This window comes from Siniperca chuatsi, linkage group LG5 (genome assembly GCF_020085105.1).
Source record: "Siniperca chuatsi isolate FFG_IHB_CAS linkage group LG5, ASM2008510v1, whole genome shotgun sequence".
Lineage (NCBI taxonomy): Eukaryota > Metazoa > Chordata > Actinopteri > Centrarchiformes > Sinipercidae > Siniperca > Siniperca chuatsi.
The window spans coordinates 31,506,449-31,526,937 of NC_058046.1; the positions used below are offsets into that span (position 1 = coordinate 31,506,449).

At 41.4% G+C, this 20,489-nt stretch overlaps 1 protein-coding gene across 2 annotated transcripts in view; it reads right to left on the reverse strand.

Moving 5' to 3' along the window:
* Positions 1-9,542, reverse strand: part of man1b1b (mannosidase, alpha, class 1B, member 1b) — a 35,589-nt gene extending 26,047 nt beyond the window's left edge. Inside the window, exons 1-10 of one of the 2 annotated variants that reach the window (XM_044195650.1) lie at positions 9,526-9,542; positions 8,757-8,926; positions 8,482-8,614; positions 7,772-7,891; positions 6,258-6,366; positions 5,842-5,960; positions 3,803-3,936; positions 3,611-3,720; positions 3,148-3,327; positions 2,449-2,597 (exon numbers count right to left, since the gene is read on the reverse strand). In XM_044195650.1, the coding sequence (XP_044051585.1) occupies positions 2,449-2,597; positions 3,148-3,327; positions 3,611-3,720; positions 3,803-3,936; positions 5,842-5,960; positions 6,258-6,366; positions 7,772-7,876 (906 nt within the window). In that variant the 5' untranslated portion in view covers positions 7,877-7,891; positions 8,482-8,614; positions 8,757-8,926; positions 9,526-9,542. Of the gene's footprint in view, positions 1-2,448; positions 2,598-3,147; positions 3,328-3,610; positions 3,721-3,802; positions 3,937-5,841; positions 5,961-6,257; positions 6,367-7,771; positions 7,892-8,481; positions 8,615-8,756; positions 8,927-9,347; positions 9,480-9,525 lie in introns of those variants that run through there. The other variant, XM_044195649.1, reaches the window with a different exon arrangement.
* Positions 9,543-20,489: the final 10,947 nt, after the last annotated feature.

A 20,489-nucleotide genomic window follows, 5' to 3' on the forward strand; every position in this document is an offset into this window, starting at 1 on the left:
TCACCACTAATCCTGCCTTTTTAGATGTGGATCACCCACTCAGGGATTCTTTGATCAATTTTTCGGCTGTTACTCTGCCTGAACTCGCAGACATCATGTCTCTTATGAGAGTATCCTCTAGCCAGCTGGACAAAATCCCAACTAGGTTTTTATTGGAAGTTATGGATTGTATTGCACCCCTTTTACAAATTATTTTTAACAGCTCGCTGTCTACTGGCTGCGTCCCAGATTACTTTAAAACTGCTTGTGTCCAGCCAGTCCTAAAAAAACCTGGGCTAGATCCCACCCTTCTGGATAACTATCGCCCAATCTCTAAACTGCCTATTATTTCCAAGTTTCTCAAAAAACTTGTATCTAAGCAGCTTCTTGCTGCTGTGGAAAACAATAATACCTTTAAAAAGTTCCAATCTGGCTTTCGTCAACACCACAGCACTGAGACAGCCCTTCTCAAAGTCACTAATGACCTTTTAATGAATAGGCATGTGTTCAATTCTTGTGCTGCTGGACTTAAGTGCTGCCTTTGACACAATTGATCATGGCATTCTTTTAGATAGGCTGAGGCATTGGGGGGGCATATCTGGCACTGCACTAGACTGGTTCTCATCTTATCTGTCCAATAGGAAATTTTGTGTCACCATTAATAACTTCATGTCATCCTTTTACCATATCCAGTATGGTGTGCCTCAAGGTTCAATTCTTGGACCAATACTGTTCTCCTTATACATGCTTCCCTTGGGTGATGTCATCCGCAGACATGGGATTTCTTCTCATTATTATGCGGATGACACACAGTTGGACCTCCCTGTCAAGCCCACTGACCTTAGTACGCTGAGTTCTCTGCAGGACTGCCTGTCTGACATAAAAAACTGGATGTCGATAAATTTTCTTCAGCTCAACTCAAATAAAACTGAAATCCTTGTTATTGGGCCCTAACATATCACTAAACAAATACTGCCCTCTACTGGTAACCCGTCACAACATATCTAGCCTGTTGCAAGAAATCTTGGGTGTCCTGTTTGATAGCAATTTATGTTTTGAGCAACATATCACTAAGCTTGTCCAATCATGTTTCTATCACCTCAGAAACATTGCAAAAATCCGATCTATTTTAAATCTTACTGATGCAGAAACTGTTGTACATGCTTTTATCTCCTCACGCCTCGATTATTGTAACAGCCTGTTCACTTGTCTTGTCTTTGAAACAAATGCAGACTGTACAGAACTCAGCTGCTACGCTTTTAACTAGGACCAAGAAGTACGACCACATCACACCTGTTTTAGCCTCTTTACATTGGCTCCCTGTTTGTTTGCTGTAGCAGCATCATCTAACGATAAAGGAAGGAAGGAAGGAAGGTCTGTCTGTGTGTGTATTGCTGAGGAGCCAAGGAAGTCCAGTGTTGAGTATGAAGTAGTTTGGATGAGGGGTTCTTGAGAAAGCTGAGAAACATCGCCCTGCAGAGCCGAAGCTCCCATAGTTCTAGATGCAGCAGTTCCTAAACTTAACTTAATGTTATTAAGCAAACATTAAAGAGTTTCCCCTCGGGGATCAATAAAGTACTTCTGATTCTTATTAGCTAGCTAACTAACTTCAATGAATAATGTCAGCCAATGCTGTGTAACACTCTGGGAACCAGCTATAACATGGGGTAGCTGGCTAGCTTCAGCATGAATTCATGGCATTCATAGCAGTAAAGATTTCATTCATTCACTGTTACGTCTGGAAAGTAAAACTTCTTTGAGTTAGATTTCAATGGCAGGGCTTTTCTTTCAGCATCTCCTGCAAATGCTTATAACGTTAGTCTATAATAAAATCATTTAATTGCATATTTTGACATTTTTAATACATAAAATGACTGTACATTTTGCTTTTCATGTGTGCAGTGTGTCTTTGGCCTACGTTCAGTCAATTAAATGTCATTTAACAAAGAAGCAGAAATAACAATAATTATTATTAATAATTTAGGTGTGGCTCATGTTTTGGGAACACCTCAATAAACCGTATAAAACTGGTGGCATATTGGAATATTACTGTGTAGTTAATAAAGTTTAAAAAAGGAAAAGAAAGTGGTGGCGCATACGTACGTCTAAAACTGTGGGTCTGGAACTACTGCGTCTAGAACTACGGGGGGTCTCAGGCTCTGCAGGTCGACAATATTGAGAAAGCTGCAAGCAGCAATACCGGAGGCCAAGCAATTAACCCATTCCAAACAGGCACGTTTTGAATGGGCACTGCACTAGTAAGAATAAATACCACAGGTATGGTGTAGATACTGCAGATGTTTGGCAATGACACAAAGTCTGCACAATTTGTTGTTGAACAGTTAGTAGTTGAAAACATGGAGAATATGCTGATATCTGCATTTTTCAGTGTGCTTAAAACATACTTGCATAGTTTCTTTTTTACATGGACATAAAGGTTTTGAAATGAATGCGTGCGTGTTGACTCACAGCTTTGTCTAGGAACAGGGTATCTCCAGTCAGATGGTAGGTACTCAGCAGGCCTCCCAGGATGCGGATGGTGCTTTCGAACAGGTTGACATCTACATTCTTGTTGAATGTGAGCTCTGTGGCCACCCATGCCTTCGCTTCTTCAAATTCTACAACACAACATTACAACATTTTGAGAATAAATACCGAATTATTCAGAAATTAACCAATATAATCTAAAATTATTTCATAAATTCCACTGGTTTACAATAGGATTATATTTAAACTCAGCTCATTATGATGAAATGTTTCATCTCTTTTCATTGTTTTCACAACCCTCACTTCAGCGATAAATTACTAAATATGCTACTTCTGACTGAACTTTGAAGCTATGAGGAGGGGATAGCGTAACACAGGAGTAGTGTATTTAACTCTGTTGTGGAGAAACTATTAGTGCTTGGAACATCCTTAACATACTGATCAATGGTGGAGAAGTGGTTTATGTTGCAGGAACGGCCTGAGAATTTTATTTTATATATGTTTGACACATCTTGACAGGTTTTTCCTGTGACACTGGCATACTGTAGATGAGCATTTGATACTGAATAGATAGATTTCTGGTGTAGTACTGGATGGTTTATCTGAAAACATTTTTTTTTACCACAATGACCTAGACAAGAGGCAGAAGTTCAAAGATGGAAGGCATAAAGGTCAGTCTACCTTCTTTAAGCTGCAGGATCCACATGGTATCCAGGGCATCAATAAGCGTCAAGCCCAGGCCAAACCACTCGTTGTAAGACTTGGACAGGGGCCGGAGCTCATCGTGGCCCCAGGCAAAGTCTTTATAACCCTTCCATGCATGTCTGAAAGCTTCACGCACCGCCTCCGGCCAGCTAGCTTCTAGAACACAAAATATACACAAGATAACCTCATATTATCCCATCCAAGTCTACAGAGTGATTCAGAAACAAGTGATTGAAATGTTCCACTTATTTTAGTTATAATTATACTCTAAAGTGAATATTACATTTCATGGTCACACTCAAACACAGTCAAACCTCCTAAAAACTGTGATGCAATTGTTTTTATTTTGTGAAAAGTGCTCAGTGAAAACTACTAATTCATAATCAAAACAGAAAGTAGTAAATAAATAAATAAAACAAAAACTGCCAACTGCCGATACCCGACTCTTTTGATGATTTAGCTTTTTGGTTGGCAGATGAATCCTCCTTATTTCCCCCATCCTTAGTGCCTTCTGTGGCCTGGTCAGTGTCGATCACCGCCCCACGCCAACTGAAAGTCACCAGAGGATTAAAAAAATAAATAATATATATATATAAAAACTTACTTGTTGTGATCACACTCAAAATCTCACCTGATGACTGCCTTCTCCTCCCCTTCTTTCTTGCTGTCAGCTGCCTTGTCCTCAACAACTGTATCTGAAATGTTTCCTTTCTTCTGAAGATGATTCTGAAGGACAGGCGGTCCTCTCTTATTGGATAATTTCCTCTGTGGCAAATGGTGACAAACAATAAGCTTTTTTAATCATTTAAATCTTCACGTCATGTAAGCAAGTTGTTAAGAAAGGAAAGCAGATTGATCCGTATTATAGGTAAATGTTATACACGCACGTCTATTTGAACGCACGCACGTCTATTTGAACGAATAAATTATAGTATCAGTTAAACCCCCTGTCAACTTTGGTTTGTAAATGAATTAGTACTATGACAGACTAAATTTGCTGTGAATAAATTTGCGAGATGACCTTACAAATTAATGTTATGCTGTCATTAAGTTTGGGATAGGGGAAAACTCAAAATTATACCACAGCCATAAGGGCTGGGTATTGTTTAAAAAATTATGATACCAGTAGACCTGTCACAATAACTACTTTTGTTGGACGATAATATTGTCCCAGAAAAAATTGAGATAAACGATATTATTGTCACTTTAAGACCATTTTATGCCACTGATATAACGATAATAGCATAATAATGCAAGTCCACCCTTTCAAAGAGCAATGAACTTTTAAGCTGCTTGAGCCCCGTCCATGGTGAAACACTGAGCAGACGAGAGGACAGAAGCAGCACGACCAGAAATTACAGCAGACTCAGCATAGTTTTTTTCTGTTACATTCAGCTCAGGCACTGTGAAAAAAACAAAAAAAAACGCTCAGGCGTCGTGCCCAGGTCTTATAATGTAGGGAAAACCCTGCTGTTTATTCTGGCATCAAGTTGGTTAAAATGTTGGTTACATTCTTATCCAAATAAACACGCACGTAAACACGACAGGCAATATCGTACAATATATGGACATAACCTCGATCGTTTTTGCTGACCTCGATAAGTCGATAAAGTAATTAGTAAAAGAGTACTTCATTCGATACCTTTTATTTCCTACTTCATTCAATACCTATCATGTGAATAGAAGCATTCAGTTGCATAAAATGCCACTACTCCTCCCCATCCAAATTATTTTTACACAAATATCAGTGTTGAGTTAAACGTTATTTCTGAATGACTGAGTCAACAGTTTGAGTCAAGCATAGAGGTTGTATTAGGCTCTGGTTGTGTCTGTTTTACAAACCAACTGCAAAAATCCCCCCACAAACAGCCAGCAATGATGCTGATAGAGCGGATTGTGAGCTGAAGTTTCTCCGGTAAACACACCGATCTCTTCGGCTGTCCAGTCCCTCCTGCCCGGCCTGCCTGCTGCTCCTCTGGCGGTCACTTCTCCTCCAGAGCCCACTTCACTGCTGGAGTGTCTCTGGGCTAGGCAGAGCAGACAGGCCGGGTGTCACCTCTCTGCTCTGCCTAGCCCAGAGACACTCCGGCAGCGAAGCGAGCACCGAAGTGACCAGCAGGCTGAACTGCCAACTCCATCAAATACACCGCGCTTGACTTCGCCCCCCATTTCAACAAACAATATGTTTTGTAGGAGGTTAATACCAGAGGAATTAGCTACCAGGATAGGAGAGATGCCAGAGTATGTATTCTTTAGTGCAGGTGAAGTCAGCTCGGAAAGATAAACACTTAATTTCAGCAGTCCAGTGTCGATACCCTATCTGATGCCAAAATAGAAATGGTTAATAATGTCACTTTCCTATCCTATGACCTCACTCCAACTCTGATCACATTTTAACACCAACTCTTATATCTATAAAATTGTTTTCTCACTACTTTAATAAATCACCTGAAATGGTGTACTTTTTAGTGACACTACAGTCACCTGATAGGATGCCGAATATCACATATCACACTCATATCTGTCTATCCAAATTTACACTGACATTGAATGTAAAAACACTCATCAGCAAAGGAATATTTTCCACACTTTCTAAAAATTTGAAGATCCCCAATCTCTTTAGAAACTCTGTGCTACCCTTCAAAGAACAGTGGGCGGATATATAGGAACCTGGGAGGGTTGTTCTGGCAGTGGTGGTCGGCCCTGTTTAACAGGCTCGGGCAGCACATGAGGGATGACGGGCCTCAGGACGCTGTTACTGTCTATGTCTTGCTCTCCATCTGTAAGGCCTCAACACACACACAAACAGTTTTAGTATGAAAGTATTACAGTAGTGCAGTAACATAGTTCAAGAGTGGCAGGCTGGCCTAATGATTACTGAAGGCCACGGGTTAGAAGCCCGCAGGAGCCCCTGTCAAACTGATAATCAATATGCTTACTTGTCTTAATTGTATGTTTAACAAAAGATAAAACACTAATTTTTCAGTGGCAATCAACAACTCCAGCTCCTAGGAAGCTCCGACAGCATACCAGAGGCTCGGACTCATGGGATATCATAGGCGATGTTTAATGTATAAGAGCCTTACCTCTGATGTGTTCAGTTACAGCAGGATAGGAAGCAATTCCACAAATAAACAGGAGGACAAGGATGAAGAGGATGAGGCTCCGCTGCAGCCTGGACAGCTGCTTCCATTTCTGTAGGCATACAGAAGAGAGGAAGATGGAGAATAATACCAACTTCTATCCAGTTCCAGGAGAATTTCTATGGTTTAAAATGTGCAGGCTTTTTCTGGACCAAACAAGCAACCGACAGGCCTCATCACTCAAATCGAATTAATTTTTTGGTCTAGTGCTGGCCCAGTGTGGAGGATTTAGTGGCATCTAGCGGTGAAATTGCAGTTTGCAACCATTTGAATACCGCTCGCCTCACCCTCCCCTTCCAAACCTGTAGGAGAAACTACGGTGGCCGCGAAACTCAAGAAAAAAAGCAAACCGCCATATCTAGAGCCGCTGTTTGGTTTGTCTGTTCTGGGCTACTGTAGAAACATGGCGGTACAACATGGCGCTCTCCATGGAAGGGGACCCGCTCCCTATTAAAAACAGCTTAGTCTAAGGTAATGAAAACACAACGATTCTTATTTTCAGGTGATTATACATTAATGAAAACATACAAATATTATATTCCATTTCTGCCAAGAACTCCGCCTAAATGTTACACACTGGACCTTTAAAGAATGGAGCAACAGCCCTGCACTATCAAAATCATATAGTATAGAAATAGAATACAATATGCAAAATAAGTTGCTAAATGCACTATTTGAAATTGGTACCACAAGTACACCCAGTAATTCTGGGGAGACCCTTTTGACCTGCTTCCACGAATAGAATACATTTCTTTTTTTTTAATAATACAAAAATATTATAATATCTCTGGGTAGTGAGTATATAGATTGTAACATTAGTAAAGTATGTACGTTGTAACAGTTTACACAAAGTAATAGAAAGTTATATACAGGTAACTTCTATCTAAACACCTACTTCTGCACCAAGGAACATTTCACTACACATTTGTACTAAGCTGTGTGGATCATCCACAAGCCCAACATTACTGTGTCGCTGCAAGTATACAAAATAGCAACAGTTGGCCAATAAAAGTTGACATAAAACTCGATAATAAGTAGCTCAAATATGCAATATCTCATTTCACCTATTTGTTTAATAGATGGAATGACAAATAAACATAAACTTGAACTTGGAATTAAAGCCTCAACAATGATACTTGGAGAGCTGTTGTATGCATTGTCACTTCTTTTATAGTATAACCCAGTCCTTAGAGTTGATAGTAAATTCTGAATATTTCATCACTGGAACACAAAACTCATCATTACAGCCCAGAAAAGAAGACCATGCATTCTTCAGATCCACAATATATTTTCCATATGTTGGCAAGTATCAGCAACTAAAGCCAGAACTGGTAAAAGTGAAACACAAGAGCACTGTCCTTATCGGGTCTTAGCAGGGTGGGAAACCAGAGCACTGTTAAGTAGAGAGAAGAAAAGGAAATGTCCTTAAAAGCAGCTCATAGATGCGACTCACTTACCCTCCAACAGGACTGCCTCCTCCATTGCTTACTGTTGCTATAACTTCCACTTCCTTGCCTAGCAAAGCTTATAGAAACATAGTCCTGTCCAGATGGTGGGTGCATGTCTGTGACCCAGCCCTGGTGGAAGAGACACAGTGAAGAGTAGTGTGAGTGAGAGGACAAGTGGATGGAGATGACAGGTGTGGTGATATTAACCCAGCTCCAAACAAACTACGAATGAAGCTAGCGTGCGAGTCTAGCTGGTAAATGTAGGTGTGGTTGTGATATGATTACAAACTAACTCCATATTATCAGATATGAAAAGGAGAGTTTCGCTCCACTTTAACTCACTTTACATACATTTGGCTTCACAGAGAAAAGCTTTCACGCCGACTAAGCCGCTGTAACATAAATTCACAGCACATCTAATGCTGAGTAACATATCTATAATATAACTAATACTCGTGCTGGTTAATTTCAGGAGAAATGTTAGCATAAATGTTGGTGGTTAGCACAGCACAGCACGGCTAGCTATAACGTTAGCTGTCATCACATCTGCAAAAGCTACCGCCAAGTGTTAATCAACAGGCTAATTGAATTAATAGTGTTAACCTAAGTTAAATGTAAAGTGAATATCGATGTACATAGCTTATGCAGTTGATAAAACTTTAACAGGAAGTACTACATACCAAATAATTTACTGTAACTATATACTGCCATTATCTTACCTTTCACACAAGAAGTAAACTCAGGTGTAGCCCCGTTGTAGCGGCTACGTCGTCTAACGTTACGCGGCAATGGCTCGAAGTAACGTTTTGGCGGATTCACAGCCCAACTGTGGACCGAGGCATGGCTTGAGGCCTAACACAACCGATACCATAAATAGTAAATAAACAGTAGAGCACTTAATTAGTACAGCAGAAACATTCTTTCAAAAAATGTTTTGCTGAGGATTTAATGGGTGTCCAGAAAAACTGAAATATATAACTGACATTAACGTTACCTTGTAAAGTATCCAGCGTTAACGTCAGATGTGCGCAACCAGTCTAATCACCACCAGGAGGGTAACAGCAGACATTGTTTCAACTATGGTTAGCTTAACGTTTATGAAACAGCCTCGGGGGTCTCTTCATGTTTAAAACTTCACTTCAGCCGATAGTCCTCACTTTGTAACTATTACACAGACGATAAAAAAATCTGCTAGTTTAGGATGTGATGCTGCTCACTGTCAACAACAAATGTGATTCAGATGTCAACATGCTGCCTTCACAGACTTCCTCGAAATATAGTGATTACTAGACAGTGCTAGTATACTTCGATCTCGGATAGTTTCAAAAGAAATTAATTCAAAACACTCCTTCTGTTTTACTCCTTCTGAAAGTATTTTTCCCATAATTTTGATTACATTATGATAAATTATTACAAAATAAATTATTCAGTTCCAGGTATTGTGTCAACATAGTGCCATTTGTAGTATCAACACAAATAGTGAATCAACCAGCTTTGTATCATTACAATGTCGGTAGTATATGCACATGAACAATGGTTAACTTCCCTCCTTATTGCATTCACCCAGAGCTCCCCATTCATTTACCGGCAAAAATCTTTCCAGTTTGTATCTCTGCAGGAGATGGTAACTGTCAATCATTTTTTAATCTGGCCATTAAGAGGATTAGAATCCACTGTCAGTCTAAAGCCTGCACCAGTTGTCAATCACTTTTTTATTCAGCGAATCACTTCACAGTATTATAAGGGGCACACTAACAACTCACGCTCTCTCCATCATTTGTTTTGTACGGACAACTTTTCAGTTACCCCTCCCATTCAAAATCTGCGGTCTGCAGAGATACCCTACTCAAGTCTTTTGCTGGCTCTAGGACTACAGACTGAACCACAGATTGTACTTCCGTACTTTTTGTAAGCCCGCCTCCACGGGCAGTCGGCACTGCGCATGCGCTAAGTGGTCCTGTCAAACGGAGGTTACCCCAAATGTGCCTGTTCAAAATTACTCGTGATGCGAGTTACTGCTCATAAAACAATCCAACTCACACTTAAGATAACGGTTAAGATAATTGTTTTTAACCAATCATTGGAAATGTAATAGTTCGGTCCGTGTATCATCGGATAAGCTGTACTTCATTTGTAATTAAAAACGAAAAAACGTAATTCTGTTTTGTTGAACAATTCTGATTTCAATTTAAAAAGGAAAACTAAAAATAATAAATCAGAGTAGTCAATATTATTTGGTACAAATTAAATATAAAAATCACCACTGATAATGGCTATGAAAATGTCTTCATTCTAAAATGCAAGATATGTTTAGATTTAATTATAAACAACCAACCTATAAACTACTGTATTAACGTATTGTTTAATTACAAAGGGTACATATTTCTGAGAGCAACTCAAAATTCGTAAGAATGGTGCACACACAAATAAAACTATAAACCTATGAAATCTGACCATGCAGTCTATTAATCTGACTCGTAACTAGGCAATAAAACCAGATCGGTTAGGCTACAACATGACTGACATGACATTGGTTTTTCTCCAGTTAGAGGGAGGAGGGGTCGGGATAGGTCAACCTGGGTATTTGTGGGAGGGCGAATTACACTACAGCACTGACATCATTTGTGAGGCTGTGAGCAGACAATGTCATTCACTGCATGGAGGAAAATAGTTGCTTGTCAGATTTTCCTGACAAGCAACCATATTTTTTTAAAACAAGCCCAAAAAACCGCAACTCGCGATTTTTTCAAGCGACTTTAAAAAAAAAATGAAGCCCAAAGTCGCGTATTAAAAGCGGACCTGGCAACTCTGGCGCTGAGTGGTCAACGGTATAGAACAATGCTCTCTTGGCGCTTAATAATAATTAATACTTTGTGTTTGCAATTTTGATTAGCTAAAATTCTAATGCTACTTATGCCTGTACACCGGAATGGATCCAAAGTCCCGCCCCCCTTAGTTAATGTAGCTAGGTTGAAAAGCTTGACAAAAAGAAACAAGGCGACCATCAGCAGTCCGACGCTAAAAAGCTGCCCTGTTTCAACATTGTTATTCAGATAAAACGTGCGTGCAAGCTGAAATTCAACTGTACTGTTGGGACGGGAAATGCAGCGACTTAAACCAGCGGCGAGTAAGAAAAAATATAAATAACACATGTAATTTGTTAAGCTATGAGCAGAGGGAAAAGTCCGCTAGGCAAATTTATAGTAAAATGCTATAGGCTTAAGCTAATAGCATTAGCATGTTGGATATGTGGGGAAAACATGGCTAGCGAGAGACAATTGTTTTGTCTGTGAACCCTGTGAGTTATTATTGAGCCGAATTTTGTTTTTTTGTTAAATGTTGTTGCTGTTAAGCCATGTTTTATGTGTGTTAGTGGAGTCAATTTGAAGTCCTCTTTACTGCAGTTTACGGGCTAGCTTTCTCTCAGGTGTTTTGCCTGCCTGCTGTTGACGATTTTCCGTTATCTTTTTGACTCGTACGGCACAGTTGTGACGTTAGTTCTGGCCCTTGGCCGGGCTGCGGAGCCCGAAGGAACATCCCGCAGTCCCACTGACTGTTCTGAGGTCAGATGTTTCAACTGCACGCGTTCCTACTCTGCGGAATACGGCGGGAAAATGCATTCGTTTCAAATGATGCTCTGAATGTAGTCATTTAACTAACGTTAAATATCCAAGTAATGAGTGGCAATGATTAAGATGTACTTTGAATGTAAACTACTGCACAGACAGCCCAGTTTTATGGAAATACAATATTTCCAGTGGTGAAATAACTCTTGAATGCATCAATATTTCCTATGGTAATTTAGTGTCTTTTTATTTATTAGGGCTGGGCGCTGAAGGGCCCAACAGTCCCTGGCACTGATGCTTCGGAATATTATTCATATTAATCTCCACTGAAAGTGTCTTGGTCTCAGAAACCATAAGACCTACAGCAACCAAACTGGTTGCCAATAACTTGAATCGCACAAGCTAGAAGGAAAATTACTTTATCTCTGTATTCTATGGATGATTTTGCACCTTTTCGGAATGGGAACCACCCATTTTGACACGTGACTACGTTTCTGCCATTTTGAATTATGTCAAACCTTTTTAAAAGTTTTCACAGCATTCAAATTTGATTCAGTCTTCACTAAATTCCGTACATGAAAAGTCTGGACCGAGCTGCACCGAAGTCATTAAATTCTATTTTGATACTGTTTCTACATTTTTAAAATTGTGTTGTTAAAGTGGCAATCCTTGAGATTTCAGTCCTGGTTGATTTGGTGACACCTAGTTACTGGCGTTAACAGAAAATGCGGTTTAATACTACAGGTCACAGAATTCTGGGGGCAGCAAAACAAACTATTGTCGCTTTTTTAATTAAAAAAAAAAGTCAGGCAATAATTGGCCTTTTTCCATCATTCTGTGAGCAACCGTGATCTGATTTTATGCTGCACACAGCACGAGTCTGCGAGGACCAACCCGTTCTCATTTCTAGGTTGTTGTCACGTTTTGTCACGCTCCTTGGCGTATCATGCAGGCGCACGAGGTACCCTTTAGCGTCTGTCCATGCCAATGTAAAACCATCCACAGCAATATTAGGTGCTCAGAACAACTGTGACGGTCCATTCACTCCAATGTTAACCTGACCACAGGTTGCTGTGAAGAGTGTGATCAGTCCCATTGGAGAACCAAGGACCCGCCGCCTGGAAGTATTTTCCTCACTGTTAATTTTAAGGTTTTCCTTCAGTGATATCCTCAACATTTCTCCTCACAAAAATACGAAAGTGACCGTGATAATTAAACCAGTTTTAATCTCTCCTTCAGTTTTGAGAAATAAAGTGTTTTTTGTCCTATTAATTTCTTTTGGCCCGCGTCCACGTCACGTGACTGCCAAGTTTCTTTTGTGAAAACCAAAATGGTGGACATTTTTTTTTATTCTCAGTGGGAAATGCAGTATTTTAAGAAGACGTGAAATATTTGTTTTATTCTCATAATCTTCGTCCTTTGAATATATATGATCCTTAGTTTTGTTAGTTATGATGAAGATTCTCTCAGGTCTCAGATCATTGCTGTGGTGGTTGCTATGGACGCTGCTATGCATACATAAAGTTGTGGGTGAACTTGGCGCGTTCAACTCCTGTTTTGGGCTCTCTGCCGTCAGTGGACTTCACTCCATTTCAGATTTCTGCCGGTCGGCCGTAACCTGAATCCAAATGCCACTATCTCTGTTAAAAAAGCCTTACAGCCTGTGATTGTAAAATGTGAAGTTGCTCATTTAATTTTATATTTCCAAGAATATGTGGCTGAGGATATTTAATTATCAAATCACCTTTCTTAAGAAGGGGTTATTAAACTGGACTTTACCTTTCACGTCCCTCATTTTAATCCCTGCACTTTTTATATATATATATATATATATATATATATATATATCATATCAAACTGGACTTTATATTGTGCATTGCATTCAACCTCCACTGTTACATAATTTAATTACTTATGCACATGCGCATTTAATTTTTGCTCTTGTCGTCTTCATATATTTCATACACTTCATTTCTTTGTCCATAGCACAGTCCATATTTACTTTGTACAGTCAATATTGAATTTCAAGTTTTATATCCCATTTCAAAACTATTACTATTCCATTCTGTAAATAGATTTTAAAATGTCAGTTTAATTTTAATTATTATTATTATTACCTTTTGTCTATTATTCTTCTGTGTTGCGTTTTTTGGGAGCAAATGCCAAGACACATTCTTTGTTTGCTTGCATTAGCTAATAAAGAGATTCTGATTGAATGCTAACCGGGTCATGCTGTGTGGTAGTCAGTCACCGTATCCTCCCCAGCCCTGTGTTCCCTGTTGTATTCTCCTTTCCTGGTGGGTCTTGTATGTCCCCGACTCGTCTTTGGATGCGTGTGTGTGTGTGTGTGTGTGTGTGTGTGTGTCTCTGGTCTGGCTCCGTGGTTTCCCGCCTGCTGCTGATCACCGGCACACCTGTCTCCAATCATCCATCAGTCTCCACAGTTTAAATACCAGGCTCTCCCACAACACCAACGCCAGATCATCCACGTGTACGACCACTACGTCAAGGCTCCTAAAACGTACACGTTAAGGACCATCGCTAAGTGTGTCTTTGTTCCCTCGTTTGTGATCCCGTTTTGCTCTGCCGCAGGATTATCCTGTGCCGGGGGTCGCAGTTTCTCTGCCTCCGTCTGGATTCCTGTCAGCCTGCCTCTCCAGCCGCTCACCCTTGCCTGTCTCCACCACGGAGCCGGACTCTTGGGATCCGACCTGCTCCTTGCTCTTGGTTCCTTTGACGATCAGTCTCCACCTCCAACTCCACCTCGTGGCCCACCCAGGTCCACACTACACCACCAGCTCCTCGCCTCCCGGACCAGTCTGCCTGTCCAGATCCACGTTACCCCTACCCGGGCCAAACAGGTGACCGCTGCTTCAGTCTCCACTTTTGAACCATCGCTATCTACCCCTGAGTTCCCGAGGACGACGCTGACGGCTTCGCTCAAAAAGAACTTCACCCCTTTCCACTATTCCGCTGACCTTTTTAAATAAAGAGCGATTTACTGGCAAAAGACTTCTAGTGTGTCCTGCATCTGTGGGTTCGAATTGATCGTACATTACGACATGCTGACAGAAAATCTCAAAACCAAGAATCATAAAGATATAAAAAACCTTAAGGGTTGTGTAACTAGTAGCCTAAGCATGCCTCAGTATTTGACCTGTGAATCAGAACGAGTTGGTCTTTTCAGCCATAACCCAAGGCTTCTTGTTCCATTACTCCTGAAATGTTTCAAACTGATGCCCTGTCAAAAAATGCCTAAAATGACCGTTGTCTTGTTTTGTAGAGCGGGTCGGCGGTTCGATTCCCAGCTTCCCCCTGCCCACGTGTCGAAGTGTCCTTGGGTAAGACACTGAACCCCAAATTGCTCCCGAGGGCTGTGTCCTCAGTGTGTGAATGATTAGTTACTTTGATGAGCAGTTCTGCCATCGCTGTGTGAATGTGTGTGAGAATGTGATTATGTAGTTGAAGCGCTTTGAGTAGTCAGAAAGGCGCTATATAAGTACAGTCCATTACCATAAATAGTCATGTCTCCGTCAGCAGGTGGCTTGGTTTTGATTGATCAGAGTGGCCAGGGTTTGTAAGCTAGTAATCAAAACTTTAGCTTTACTGCATTCAAAACTTTTTGCAACACATCCTGCAATATGTGAAGAAACGTTTCTTCACAGCAACCAATGGTCAATTACAAAGTCTGTCACTCTGTATTTTTCAGAATTTGCATAATCAATTAAATCTTGTGTTCAAATGCTACCACAATTGATTCACCAGTTGTTTAGGTTTGGGAGATGAAATGTAAAGTTTTTAAATATGTCCAAAACTGAGGACGCAGTGACATTAAATGTCTCAGCGTAATATATACTGTACAACTTGCCAAATGTGTGATCAAACTTTATGAAAATATTTGTGTGTTTACCACAAATGTGAGTTTTATCTGTAAATTTAAAATTTTGGTGAATATTTAAACGTTACACTGCATTCATTCTCATAAACCTCCATTATATTTGTAGGTTACACGTTTTTGGATAGTCCTCCGACAGATAGCTCATGGAGTATTTGTAACATTTCAACAGCTTATTAGTTGAGATTCAACAATTCAGTTGTTTGACAGATAAACCCGTTTTCTGATCTTACACCACTGTGGCTAAGGTTTGGTTAGGTTTAAGCTGCCTTTCCACCCAAAGAACCAGGAACTGTTATCCCCTGGAACAGCCATTGCTGTTAAAGACCCGGGAAGATGAGACAAATTAGGTTCCACCCATCACACGGCTGCATAACTCTGTTGTTTTCACTTATCAAACACATCACCAGCAATTCAGCATAAGGACCTTTGCTTATTTTAACCTGTGCACTCTCACCTGTTTTAAATGCTGAGCTTACCGTTGTATAACAGTGAAATTGAGCCTCTACTTCCTCAGGCATTAGAATATTAGAATATGGTAACACAAGCATACGCGTTACTTGTCTTTTTACATATATCGCAGTATATACTTGTTTTCAGATACAAGAATAGCCACTATACACACATTTAGTTCCACAACTATTTATTAATCTATATAGAAATATATAAATGTGCAAAGTACAGCATTTGTGTGCTTCAGCAGGAGACGTGAGACGAGGACTGCTGCTGGTCGCAGTTGACTTTATCGCCCGTTTCATCTGAAAAACACGCGGAAAAGCAAAAGTTGTCACTGCAACGACATTAACGAAATATCATTATGTACGGTCGGTTTAGCCAACCTTTAGTCTTAAGCAACTCCACGATTCTATCCCATTAACGTTACCGTTTGGCGTTAGCATGTATCTACCACCCCCGAGCAGGGACCTTTGGGGGGTAAAAAATGTCCCCGGTACTTAATTTAGACCCTGGTCCCTGAAGTGGAAACGCAGTGAGTTCCTCCAAAGGTTCCTAGTCCCTGGGGGAAGTTCCTGCGGTCGAAACGCAGCTTTAGGCACAAAAACATTCTCAAACTCACCATGACATTCTGATCCCCAGCAGAATAATTCATAATGATTAAAGGTTCCCTGTGGAGAGTTTTGACCTCTAGTAGCGCTATGGAGCTGTTTTTCTACGAGTCAGTCCCCATTTATCTCGTGCACATGCACACAGGTGACGCGATACGCATACCTAACCCTAACCTGTCAATATTTTCACACTATTTCACCGATCAACAGGTTGTGACATTTTGGCAAGTAGCATTGAATGTAAACATAACTTGTTTGTTTACAAGAAAACTCAACAGGTTTCACGGGGGGGCCGGTAACCGTTTTTTCATGATGCTTTTTGTGGAACTTTATACTGCAGCACTAGCTCAGCTAACAATAGCTTTGCTGTTATACGGAAGCCCGACACCTGTGTGTGTGTGTGTGTGTGTGTGTGTTGCTGCTGTATGTAAATTTACTTGATAGACATGCCCTGATGGTAGCGATGTAGCTCCGTGTGAAAAAGAAATGTTGTGGCGGCTGGTGGAAACTTTTCTAGGTAGGCCCGCACCACATCCAATCAATTTCAGCAAACACCAGTATGATTTAATGCAAATGTATCAAAAAGGAAAAACTACTTTGCAGTTAAATATTTAGCACTTATTTTATTCCAACATAAAATAAAGCAGTAAGTCACACCTTGACAAACACATCAGGACATCTTGTTTTAGTCCCCCACACAGCAGATTCAGTATAATATAAAACATGGAACAGAAACTGTTTATTTCTTGAGATGCCCCCATGTTTTGTTGGGGAAACAAATCGGGAGGTAAAGATCAGGAGAAGTAAACATGAAGTGCAATTAGTGGCGTGAAGTTGCTATCCAGATACTTGAATGGACATAAGCGCAGGAGTCAAGTGCTCTGAGGGGTAGAGAGTAAACTCCAGAAAACTTCTGCTTCAAAACTCTCCCAAGTAAATGAAATTGAATTATAATACATTAAATTGTGGGGTCTCTGATAACCAATACAAAACAGATACCCAAAATAATAAACAAACAATCTGGTAAATATCAATTGACCTCTAACACATGGAATTATTTGAGATTTGTTTTAAAATGTCAACCATGCACAAAAACACACACTGGGGCTGAACATGAACACATGTACCCTACCAGTATTCAGAGTCCATTTGTAGCGAGGGTGTTGGTGGTTCTCTTCTGGATGGTAATGAACTTTAAAAAAAACACTATTGGACGTTACTGTTGGCGTCGATGTAGCTTAGCACAAGCACCAGCTGGCAGTGGGTGGACATGTCAGTCTCGTCTGCTTGAATAGCGACACAGTCAGCGCTCTTCCTCTAGAACGTAATCCTTTAGCACTGACAGCATGCAGTCCATGCTTTAAAAATGGTAAGTTAGCAGGTGCTCCTCCAGCACACTGTCTAGGGTGGCAACAAAATCCACCTATCCCCTGAAAATGCCACGTTTGTCCAAGTAGTCAGTCTTGTCATGCCCACACAAGGCTGACTCAAAAGCCCCACAAAACTTTACACAATCGATGATTTTGGATCCAGCAGTGTAGCGACGTTCGGGTATCTTTCACCCCTGTGACTGTCCATGCTGGATCTGTTCCCGTTGTTTTAAAAAGCGAGCACGGAAAGCAAAACAAAGCATTAGCATGACAGCATCCAGCTAGCCAGGCCTTTCTGGTGGACCAGCTACGAGAGAAGCCTCGCACACTGCTTCCCTTTCTCGCTAGCCTGCTGTCTGATTGCGAGGTCAGGTTGATCTGGGCCCAACTCTTTGTGTCTATATTTTTTTCTAAAACTTTTGTCTTTAATAATATATATTATATTAAAAAATATTTTTTATAATTTCTTTATTTGGTTTTATTGTTTGTACAAAACAAACATGGAGAGGACATTGATGAACTCACAGTTGTTGGAGGGTATATCAACTTCTGTGTGGATAACTGTACGTTGTTTTCCAAACAACAAACCCTGGGCCCCCAGAGACATCAAGGTCCTTTTGAATGAGAAAAGGAGGGCCTTCAGAGACGGGGACAGGGAGGAGGTGAAACAGGTTCAGAGAGACTTTGAGGTGAGGATTAAGCAGGGCCAGGATAGCTACAGGAGGAAGCTAAACAAACTCCAGCAGAACAATGTGAGAAGGATGTGTGGAGTGGCAGACTGGTAGCCGGGGGGGGGGGCTGGACTGGGTCAGTGAGTTGAATCTTTTCTTCAGCAGATTTGACAGTGGGGGCCCTGTTCACCCCTCCCCCAGCTCTTCGACCATCTGGCCCCCTCAACACCCCTGTCCTACTATTTCTCCAGTGCATTCAAAACCATCTGCCCCGCCCCGCCCTGCCGGGGAGCAGGTTGATGCATCGGCATCAACCTGCTTGTGGACTGTCTGGCTGGTCGGCCACGGGATGTTAGACTGCAGGGCTGCGTGTCTGAGACTGTGGTGAGCAACACAGGGGCCCCACAGGGGACGGTCCTGTCATCCTTTCTGTTCACCCTCTACACCTCGGACTCCAGACACAACTCTGACAAGTCCTGCTACCTGCAGACATTATCTGACGACTGCAATAGTGGGCTGCATCACGAGGGGAAGGAGGCGGAGTAGTGGACTCTTGTTGAGTGGTGTGGGCTGAACCACCCGCAGCTTAACACTGGTAAGACCAGACATGGGCAAACTACGGCCCGCGGGCCACACACGGCCCGTTGGGCTTATTAATCCGGCCCGCTGAACGATACCAAATTATATTAAAATAGGTACGGGTAAACCTTGTTCAATTTACCTTCCCCTGTAAAGCCCACGTTTCCCCAAAAGATGGCGCACTTCAGTTACATTCACCTTGTTTGCGTGTATTACTCTCTTCTTCTCTTATGAGCCCTTCTGCAAAAATGAGCTTATCAAAGAAAAGATACGTGGACAGTGAACGCCGAGTGTTTAATACGGAGCGGACAACAAAATGTTTTTTCACTAAAGTCCGATCAAAGGCCGTATGCCTAATATGCCAAGAAACTGTCACGGTTTTCAAAGATATCAGCCGTCACTTTGCTACGAAGCACGCCGACTACGCTAGCAAGCAGTCAGCGCAGGAACGGCTCAGAGGCCGGCAGCTAATTTACAGACTCACAACATTTTTTTCACCGGCAAACTGCGTTTTTCGGCTGTGTTTATTGATGCACTGGCAAAAAAAGATCCACAAGTTGTTGATCTTTTGGCACTTGATCAAACTGAATGTGTTTTTCTGCTGTTTATTCAACTATATCCTGGTCAGTCACATTTTCTAAGGGCCAACCTTAAGGCTGTGAGGTGGGATGTATCAGCGGTGGTGATGAGTCTGAGTACAGGGCTGTGGTGGGGAACTTTGTCTCATGGTGTGAGCAGAACCATCTGCAGCTCAGTGCGACAAAGTCTAAGGAGCTGGTTGTAGATCTACGGAGGGCCAAGGCACCAGTGACCCCGGTTTCCATCCAGGGCGTCAGTGTGGACATTGTGGAGGACTACAAGTACCTGAGAGTTCACTTAGATAACAAACTGGACTGGGCTAAGAACACTCAGGCTGTTTACAGGAAGGGCCAGAGCCGCCTCTATTTTCTGAGGAGGCTGAGGTCCTTCAACATCTGCCGGACAATGCTGAGGATGTTTTATGAGTCTGTGGTGGCCAGTGCTATCCTGTATGCTGTTGCATGCTGGGGCAGCAGGCTGAGGGTAGCGGACGCTAACAGACTCAACAAACTGATCCATAAGGCCAGTGACATTGTGGGGGTGGAGCTGGACTCTGTCCAAGATGGCATGTAGTTTGGCCAGCATCCTCCTCTCTGACACCACTGACAGCGTCTCCCACCCGCTCCATGACGTGCTGGTCAAACAAAGGAGCACCTTCAGCGGAAGACTCATCCTCCCAAAAAGCACCACAGAGCGCCACAGGAAGTCATTCCTGCCTGTGGCCATCAGACTCTTTAACTCCTCCCTCTAAGTGTCAGTCTGTATGACCCGAAGTCACTAAACTGGACATTGATCATTACATCTCCGCCATAATTAATAACAATTGTGCAATATTCTGTGTACTACTCCCGTGCAATATTAGTTTTCCCATGTTAGTTTTTCTTATTTATTGTATTGATATCATATACCTCTATTACTCTTGACAGTACATGCACCTCCGCTTATTATTACTATTACTTATTACATATGTGTTGACACTGTATTTTATACTGTACTTTCATCA